Below are 10,092 nucleotides of genomic sequence, written 5' to 3'. Positions count from 1 at the left end.
AAATATTTCAAGGTTCTTCTGTGGTTCTTCTGTGGTTCCTTTGGCCATGAACTTCACAATAATATGTTCCTCCAAAAGCTGGATTTGAGGCTACTGTGTTTGAGAAAAAAGAGTCAATTACTTGGTGAGCCTCACAAAACTAGTAGCAATAGCAAGGGAACGACCTCAGAATCATTATTCCTCTAATGGTAGACAGCTAATCCGATCAATCGCTTACAGCACCAAAGCAGTAGACGGAGGCCAACCACACAGTGGGCTGTATAATGACTAAATAAAGCTGTTCCCAGCTGCTTCCAACAGAGTTCTCAGAATGTGCCAGAAATTAAACACAAAAAATTCCAGCAATGTGTTGCTGCCTCTATCCTCTGTTACAAACTGCCGTTTTTAAAGGTCTTCACATATTTTTTTTACCAGCCAAATAAAATTGCAGTGAAGCAGTTGTTTCAGCTATTAAATTCCTGCGGCCTGCCACTGAACTTGTGAACTGAGTGACCAGTTTAATTTTATCAGGGGTGCAGTTTCATTGTTTTTCGCTTGAAGGCTGGCACCACTTAAGAGCAGTTAGGGCACATAGAGATGTTTTTCCTTGATAGACTGGCAGCCTAGAGGCCCAGTTAAGATGCCCTCTGGAGGTGTTGGAGTTTCTGGAATGATTAATTTGATGTTTCAAGGTTTGTATTTAGAAAGGAACTTAGGCAAATGCTATGCTGTAGAGTGATTTCTATATGAAGTAGCAGTGCTCATGTTTGAAAGATTTCCTTTGTAATGATTGTCTGACTTCGTTGCAACTCATTAACTCTTTGAATGGTGACCCAGCTGTTGTTGATGTAGTTTATAAAGCATTTACAACTCTTTGCAACAGTAACAGCGCTCACTGATAGTGTGTTGCCATTGTGAGCAGTATACTGGTAATATTAATGACTTAATGCACACGACTGCACCACTGCCAGTCAAGGCAGAGTGGAGAGAGGAAAGCTGCTCCTTAAGACCCTGTCAGGGGCCTACTCAAGGAAGCTCAGGGGAGTGACCACTTCCTGTGACCATTTCCTGTTTGGAGAGGATGAGTGGCGCAGCGTAAAAGGGGCAGAAGAAGAAAGGGGCAGATACAGTGTCTGAGGAGGGGTCACTCAGGGGTGAGAGATGGACATCAGTTTATTTTTATTTATCTGTTAATTATCCAGGAAGGCCCCATTGTGATACAATATTTTTTCTGCCAGGGGACAGTTAGATGTGCCATGGGTATGTGTGTGTGTATGGTGTGTGTGTGTGTATGTGTATGTGTGTTTGTGTGTGTGTGTGTGTGCGCGCACTTGTGTGTCTGTGTGCATGTGTGTGTGTGTGCGCATGTGTGTGTGTGTGTGTGTGTGTGTGTGTGTGTGTGTGTGTGTGTGTGTGTGTGTGTGTGCACATGTGTGTGTGTGTGTCATTTGGGTGTATGCACATAAGTGCGGGCATCCTTGATTGAATACTTGGTGAGCTGAATCATGCCACGCAAAACCTGGACTGCAGCTTTCCTGCTTGGCTCAGTTGTCCTGAACCACCATAGAACAACATGAAAGTAACCTTTGCCACCGTCGTGGACAGATCAAGGGGATGATGTGGAGTGGAAGGACTCTGTGATCACTCCCATAACAATAATCTAAATAAGGGTCCCAAATGGGCTTTTTATTTCTGGTTGCTGTCACAAGTTGGGTACCATAACAAATAACGGGCATTCTTGGAAATCTGAATAAATATAGAACAAAGAGTTTAATCGCCGTTTAGTCGGAGTCTGGACCAATGCTGCCAAAGTGTGACAGGGTATTACAACACACTACACACACACTAGACCACAAACGTTCAAGCACACACTCACAATATAAACAAGACTACTAACATTCAAACACACACAAATATACACTCAAAACCTCAAACAAAACCTCAAACCCCTTTCAAACAAACACACATGTATGCACCAGATCACTCACATTCACACACACACACATGCGCGTACACACACACACACACACACACTGTAAACACACAGAGACACAGAGAAAGAGAGACCACACACTAAACACAGATGCCAGTGCAGACCAGTCATATTCTAACACAACCCACACAGGACAGGCTACATACAGGCTACAAAGTCAACCACGCATGACACTCATCATGCTTCATTCAAACACACACACACACACACACACACACACACACACGTGCTGGCCAGACCCCAGCGTGGTCTTGGTGTCAGCCACGACAGTAAACATTCTGAGCATGATGAATACTTCTGTTCTTATGGTCTTTGTCAAGTAAAGTCTGACATGTCCGCCCAAAATAACTTTCAGTGGAGGATACACTTGAGGTCTTTCAAGAATGGAAGGAAACCAGAATGTTGGGTTGCTTTTAACTGATGTCTGTGTGGTCACTGCCCTGTTTTAAAATCACCTTTCGCAGAAAAATATGGTCCAGTAACAGGAAAGGCAGTAGCCATTGTCCGGTAACTTGGAGGAATTAATGGGTGTAGGCTGGCTCTCAGAGGGAGTGGGCCCAGTAACTGTCATGACTGACCGCATAGAAATCTTGGCGTGTTGGTCAGTCTGTTTAGCTAGTGACTGAGGACATTCCAATCCAAAGCTGGTGTTATAGGCCAAACTTTTTTCCTCAACAGTCCGTCACTTCTGGAGCGAGAGCTGCTTCTACACCGTACATAATGATCTTGTGTGATGGGCTATTTAGGTCTCTGGCTGCTAGAAACCTATTGTCAAAATACTATCTCAGTCTTTATGTTTTATGTATGTGCAATGTATGTATACAATATACTGTACATGTGCAATGTTGTTATTGACAATCTATAAATTGATCAAGGTGACTTAAATTGAACGATCAAAAGCCTTTTGTGATAATTGTCTCTGTGATATTTGTGATATCTCCATTTTACTGATTTCAGCATCTAATGTTTTGCTGTATGTTTTTGCTCTGTTTCAGTTGATTGAAATGCCTGACCGATTTGAGGTCGGACAAAAGAGGTCGTCTGAGGCTCAACACATGCCCAGTTCACAGTGCCTGTCACTGAAACCCTACTTGCCTGATCACCTGAACTGCCAGACAACATTATCTAATGTTAGTCTATTCATGTCTCATGTGGACCAAGAACCAAACACTATCAGGAATGGAGCGGAACACAGCATAGCAGAACGTAGATTAGAGAGGCCTTATTTTCCGAGAAGAGAAAAACAAAACAATCCATCCGTTGGAGAAAAAAAAAAAAAAAACTTTCCCATCCGAATGAAAAAGGAAACTCGATGATGCATTGCCCTCTGATATAGCAAGCTAACCAAAGATTAACATAATAAATAGGCTGCTTATTGTTTCTGTAGTCGACAGCTCTGCTATTTCAGCTCCACTGAATATGACATCATCATTTGGGAGAGTTTATACGATGATGGTGGTTTTACAGTGGGTGCAGGCATGTATTTATAACTTTAGACAATGTTCCTTTATTGTGTGGTAAATGTATCACAAGACACCATTCACTGACACTCTGAGAAGAACTTAAGTTCAGTGAAAAAAACATGCTAGTCAAAAATATCAAGGAAAACATTATAACAATGCTCTTACATGTAAAAGTATAGCAATGCCCCTAATATCTAAAATTTAAACCCCCCCTGCTATGCTGCTGTGAGTATTTAATGAAGTTAATTAAAGGTCATTGCTTCTATGCAGCATATGATATAGACGTGGCAGATACCTATAATACACTATATTCATAATAATCATCGCTAGATCTTTGGCAACTCATTCCTCCAGCCTGCCCTGTTTACTGCACCATATGACCCTGGTCTGTCTTTGCAGTCTGTATGCTCTGATTTAGCTCAAAGGTCATAGGTTCGGGTGTTTGCTGGTCACCCTGATTTTCCAGTAAGGGCTGACCGAGTCCAGGGAGGGCCCTCTGGAGAGAATGCATTTACAGCTGAATGTTTCGCTTCAGTATGGACCCTTTCAACAATAAAAACAAAAACAATGCTTGAACGTTCTATTTGGGCCCCAATCTACTTCCTCTGCATTAAGATAACATATGGAATGTTAAAAAGGAAGTCTTGTGGGGCCAACTATGATGCTGATAATGGAACTCTCTTGAAAGGGTCCATTTGAAGATATTGAAATACACAGTATGATGCCTTGTTTCTGCAATGATGGGACCACGTTGTGTGTGTGTGTGTGTGTGTTTGTGTGTGTGTGTGTGTGTGTGTGTGTGTGTGTGCGTGCACATGTGTGTGTGTTTCTAAGCAGGTACCTGGTTTGCCTACTTCAGTAAAAGCATGTTACGATCTCCAGTGCCATACTGTAGATAGTGTTTGTCTATACTCGATTTGTCTTTGGTAGGTAAATGTGGTTGTTCTCTGGACCTCACACATTATGCACTTCAATATATTAGCTTTTCGAAGGGAAGTTGCCTAAATATGAAGATAAGTAATAATACCTTCACTCGCACACAATGCACTAAAGATGGCAGACTTTGCTGTTTTGGAAAATGATTTTCAAGATGGAAGGAAGGCAGCAAGTGTAGTTGATATCGCTCTGCGTTTGCTGTACGTATAAAAGTGTCCTCCCTCCTGCCTAATGTATCAGTGGCCTTTGCCAACTTTCGATAGCACATGACTTGGGAGAGAGGCAGAAATAATCTGCAGTTCTTTTTTTAATGCACCATTTCTCTGTGTTGTCTTTTCTATGTCTTGCAGTGAATTATGCGCTTTTCATATAAACTTTGATGCATAATGCTACTTCTGTCTAACTGTCGTTTGCATGAAGGGTGCAGTGTAATTCATTGACCTCTCTGAAATGCCAACTGCAGGCTTTTGCAGCCATATGAAGAGCCAGATAAAATAGTATGAACGCCAGACACTACGACTCTGAAGGACTGTCAGCTGATGAACCCATTCATCCATCCATCTCTCCCTCCTTCACTCACTCACTCACTCACTCACTCACTCACTCAAACATTCTTCACTAAAAATGTCATGTGTATACCAATACCTTCCAGTATTAATGTGCACACTGTATTGTTATGTGAGGGATGTGTGGTATATAATGTATCAGTTTAATGTGTAATGGGTGAGTGTGAATGAACACAAATATGAAATAAAATGTTTTATTGTGTTGAGTTGAGGTGGACGTGTGCTTTGTGTTTCCTGTATTCCTCCACATGGGATTAAAGCAGGCTATATGTTATGAGTTGGGGTTCTGAGTTTGTGTTTTGAAACATGAGGACAGAGATGGTTTGTTGACACCTAACCACCATGGATAATTCTTTTGAAATTGCATGCATCTTAGTGCAAGGGCATTTAAATGGTTTAAGTGAGTTAAGAGAGTGTTCTTGTACTGTAGCGAGCAGTAATCTTAGCCAGAGGCTATTGATATGACCTCTGTGGCCACTCTCATATTTTCCCAGCATGCCTGCAACACCTGGACCGACTTAAATTGGAGCGAGCTAGGACTGAAGCAGGCACCCGCCATTGTGTGTGTGTGTGTGTGTGTTTCCCCCATTCTGTCTTTTTCTTTTTCGCCCTGCCCTGGCCGCTGTGTTTTGTCTGGGCTGGGGCGCAGATGACCAGAGCTGGAGGGCTGGTCTCGTGTGGCGCCAGGACTTTGCGTAGCTGGTGCAGAGATCAGCAGAGCAAACAAACGCCTCGGTCCCACCAATCCTTCCGCCCTGGTCATGTCCCTGACCCACAGCACCAGGGTGTGGTTAGGTTAGGCCACAGCAGAGCAGCCCAGTGGAAGAGTGGGAGGCTTTTGGGAAAGCCTCTTATGGATGTGAATTTCATCCTTTAATTTACAACCCCAGTTCCAAAAAAAGTTGGGATGTTGTGTAAATGAAAACGGAATGTGATAATCTGCAAATCTCCTAAACCCATATTTAGCTGTAAAAAGGACATAGACAACATTTCAAATGTTGGAAAATATAAGCACATTTTGAATTTGATGGCAACATCTTTACTTCTAAAAGACTTTGCCTCTCTGGGATGCTCTTTTTATACCCAATCATGGTGCAAGTTAGCCTAACTAATTGTGAAGTTTTCCTCCTTTTGTTGTCTTTATCATCAAAACTTGTCCAGCCTTTTCTTGCCCCTGTCCCAACATTTTGAGACATGGTGCTGGCATCAAATTCAAAATTAACGTATATATGTAAAAAAAAGAATAACATTTCCCTCCTTCAACAGTTCATAGGTTGTCTTTGCACTATTTTCAATCAAATATATGGTTAACATGATTTGTAAATCATCTGTTTTTCTTCATTCTTACACAGCGACCCAACTTTTTTGGAATTGTACTACTGCATTCTTGAATTGGTAGTGTGATCGCTCTCTCTCTCTCTTTCTCTCTCTCTCTCTCCTCTCTCTCTCTCTGTTTGCATAAGGCTAAGACATGTATCCGTTTTTATATGAACAGGAAAATGATGTAGCAAAGGTTAGGCGCCAAATTATGTTTTTGATGTTGCTGCAATGGTCAGAGAGGGATGATCTTATCACCACTTTATTAAGACTTCAAGAAGAAATGTTTTTATTTTGTCAGACTGTATAAATGACTTTCACAGGACAGAGAACAATTGCTTGCACTTATCTTGTATCCACATAATTGATGTTTTGAAATATTTTGATAAAGCAGAGCCATTGTAATATGGTGTTACAAAATGAGGACCCCACCCACCTTTCCCACTGAAACTCTAGAAAATGGAAATATCACAGCATTTAGTCCAACAAAAAAAAAAACGTGCAGTTAGCAGTTTTTTAAAAAGTGTTTTTTGAAAGTAAGAAAAAATCAGAGGCAATTCACTCCATTCCCCCAAAATAATCCAAAGTTTTCACCTTAACTAACACTCCTTTCACCCCAAATAACACTTCCCACCCTGTCCTCTGTACTGTGGCTCTGTCTGTGAGTGGCCGTCTTTGTCCATTGTGAGCCCTGGTCACAGCCAAATGCTGATGTTCAGCCTCGGCGCTGCTGCAGAAATATCTGTCCTCCTCCGATGGCCCGATACTATCGACTCACCACATTCCTGATCAAAGCTGATATCTGGCCCTGAACCAGTCAGCAATGTCCCTGAAGCTACATAGCCTTGTTTAGGGTGAATACAAGTCAACTCTGTCTTGGCTGACTCTGACTGGGTTTCACTGAACATTTTCCTCTCTTGTCTCTCTGTGTTGGTGGTCATATTTTTGGGACACTTTATTATAATGTTCCATACATTAGTTAAATCATTAAAAAACACTTATTCATGCACCATTATTGTAAAGTGTTACTTCAATTGCCCATGTTATTTTTTCTGTTCAAGTTCTCATGCTAGTCTGCCTCTCTCACTCTGTAACGGTGCTACATGTCTTATCCAGGTTCTCTCTCACATGTGGTTCCGTTTATTGGGGATTTCGGAGGGTTGAAGCGATCAAGCCTCTCACACTGCCATGGCATGCCTCTGGAAATAGAAGCAAAAATCAGCACAAGATGGAAGCATCTGTCTGTTTTTTTTTTCTCCGGCACAGCCAGGGAATGCTTCTTTTGAGGTTGGTTTCTTGGAATAATATCTCGACTCTGATGTTCTACCTCTTTCAGCATGTCTGCTGACACGCAAAATATGAGTTCACTCAGTCACAGTAAGTGGCCATTCCATTCAGTTCATCCACTGATCATTTTGGTCAATCTTGTCTGTGCAGTACAAATAAATAATGTAAGTATGTATTGTGCATGTATGTTGTGTATACTTTTAAATAATTAAGCTTAGAATGTGCACTAGTCAAGTAACTCCAAACATGTTATTGGTATGAGAAAGATTCTGCTGATTTAATGTTACATACTTGGTGTTACCTCCTAGCCTTCCTCTCAGTGTCACTCTTTTCCTTAATTCATTAATGATTCCGACTCATGTGATGAAGTCATTCAATGAGTTGATAACGTTCTCTCCTTTCTCTTGTACCATTGCAGCAGCCCCAATTCTCCCCTATTTCTCAGCTGCTCAGCACTTTCCGTCCCTTATAAGGCGCTGGGCCTCGTCTCTCGTGTGCTGAAGGAAGGGCTTTGTCATCAAATAAAAAAAGACAAGCCTTGGGTTGTTCACGGCTGCAGAGAGCGGAGAGAGAGAGAGACGTATGGGTGCGCTACGTGACATGTCCTGACGGGGAAGGGGTCGCGACCTGCCTGCAGTGCTGGCTGGGTTTCGTCCAACCCAATCATTAAGGGTGCTCTTTCTCACATGAGAAAGGCCGAGACGCTGTCAACTCTCACTGAGATATCAAACTAAATTGATCTACTCTAAACTTTTTAGGCATTAAAAATATGGCTGTGACAACACGCCTGAGGTATTTTTGAAATCTCTGTTGATGCGATGCCTTTTGGCAAGCGATCTTAGACTATCAGATGATTTTTGTTGTTTCAGATCATACTGGACATTATGTGTGTGTGTGTGTGTGTGTGTGTGTGTGTGTGTGTGTGTGTGTGTGTGTGTGTGTGTGTGTGCGTGCAGGTGTGTGTGCGTGTGCATATACGTGTGCGTGTGTGTGGTGTGCACGTGTGTGTGTGTGTGTGGTCATGTGCATACAATACGTGTGCTTGTCTTTCCTATAGGAGTTGTGACTTCAGATGGCCTGACTGTAGGCTGTAAAAGGTCACATAAAGGTCACCTTGTAATTATTTTTCAAGGTGGAACAAAGGTGTCAGCAAAACATCAGTGCCTACATAATGACAGGAAGCTGACAGTATATCCTCCTCTTTGCTATTTAAACACACACACACACACACACACGCACACACACACGCACACACACATTTAAAGCTAGCCTTCTTTGGAAAAAAAAAACATCAGAGTCTGCTTCCAAAATGCTGATAGGATCGTCCCATTTATTGTTAAAGAAAACACACTTTAGAGAGAGAGGGGGAAAAGTCAAGTTATCCAAACGAACACCCGTGATGTTCAGACGCCCCATTTCCGAGGAGGCGGGCGGAACGTCTTGTTGGTTAGATGGCCCTGGTCTGCTGCAGCTTCCTAGATGTCGGAGAGGAAAACTAAGCTGTTTGATGTGTTTGTTTGAATCATTTTTGTTTTTCTGGTATGTTGATATATTTAGGATTCATTGATTTGTTTGGCGTCAGTGGTTTGGGATGTTTCCAAATTAATTCAATCATTTTCTACTGCTCCTGTGGTTCTTGCAGATCAGAGGTGGACAGAAATGAAAAGCCAGCAACTCTTCAGCCAGGTGGGCCAACTAATGAATGATATCAGCTATTTTAATTGCACAGAAATAATTATAGTTGGATAGTTGGAGCCAGAGTTGTCCACCTCTGGTCCATACAGAGGTTGTCTGGACAAGATCCTCCTTTCCAGACAGCTGCTCGCTCTCAACATTGCCACTAGAGGGCACTGTCCCATCATCCTCACACGGTGGAGGAGTGGGTGGGGGGTTGCGGGAAATGAAATTGCATAACCGTGGAATTTAATTTGAGGAGTTGTGGTTGACACTACCAGTCTTACACTGTACAGAGGAGGTCAGAGGTCAGAGTAGTTATCTATAATTTCTAATGTTTGCCACAATTAAATATTTGAGGATAATTCTATTTATAAAAGTAACAGTGGTTACAAATACCTAAATATCACCTGGATGCAAGCAGATGAAAAAAAAAATCTATTTAGTCTATTTAGTAGACTGTAGCATCTTTGGTTTTTGCTGTAGTTTTTTGTCATATGCATTTCCTGTAATCAGTCTGCAGGTACCCTTTTAAAAAAGTCCCTGTGGTAAACACAGGGAAATGTTCTCTTCAGCTAGCGCACCAGTGTTCATGGTTCTTTCATACACTATTTAAAGCCAACAGTCCCCTCTGTGTTCGTAGAGGTATGAGATATGCATTCACTGGAAAGGACGTAGGGTGGTGGGACTTCACTGGAACATTGTGTAACACTTTACTTGCATGGGTTCAGTCTCTCTCTCTCTCTCCTCTCTCTCTCTCTCTCTCACACACACACACACACACACACACACACACACACACACACACACACACACACACACACACACGCACACACACACACACACACACACACACACACACACACACCCCTCCTCC

General features: G+C 42.2%; 1 protein-coding gene across 1 annotated transcript in view; it reads left to right on the top strand.

The window, feature by feature from the left end:
• Positions 1–5,143, top strand: part of zgc:113337 (uncharacterized protein LOC503741 homolog) — a 23,405-nt gene extending 18,262 nt beyond the window's left edge. The window contains exon 8 of the mRNA XM_048240118.1: positions 2,968–5,143. Coding sequence (XP_048096075.1) covers positions 2,968–2,975 — 8 coding nt within the window. The 3' untranslated portion in view covers positions 2,976–5,143. The remainder of the gene's footprint in view (positions 1–2,967) is intronic.
• Positions 5,144–10,092: the final 4,949 nt, after the last annotated feature.

The sequence above is a fragment of the Alosa alosa genome, chromosome 3, assembly GCF_017589495.1.
Source record: "Alosa alosa isolate M-15738 ecotype Scorff River chromosome 3, AALO_Geno_1.1, whole genome shotgun sequence".
NCBI classification, from domain to species: Eukaryota; Metazoa; Chordata; class Actinopteri; order Clupeiformes; family Clupeidae; genus Alosa; species Alosa alosa.
Note: the sequence above shows the minus strand (reverse complement) of the source record. Positions and strands in the feature narration are given on the sequence as shown.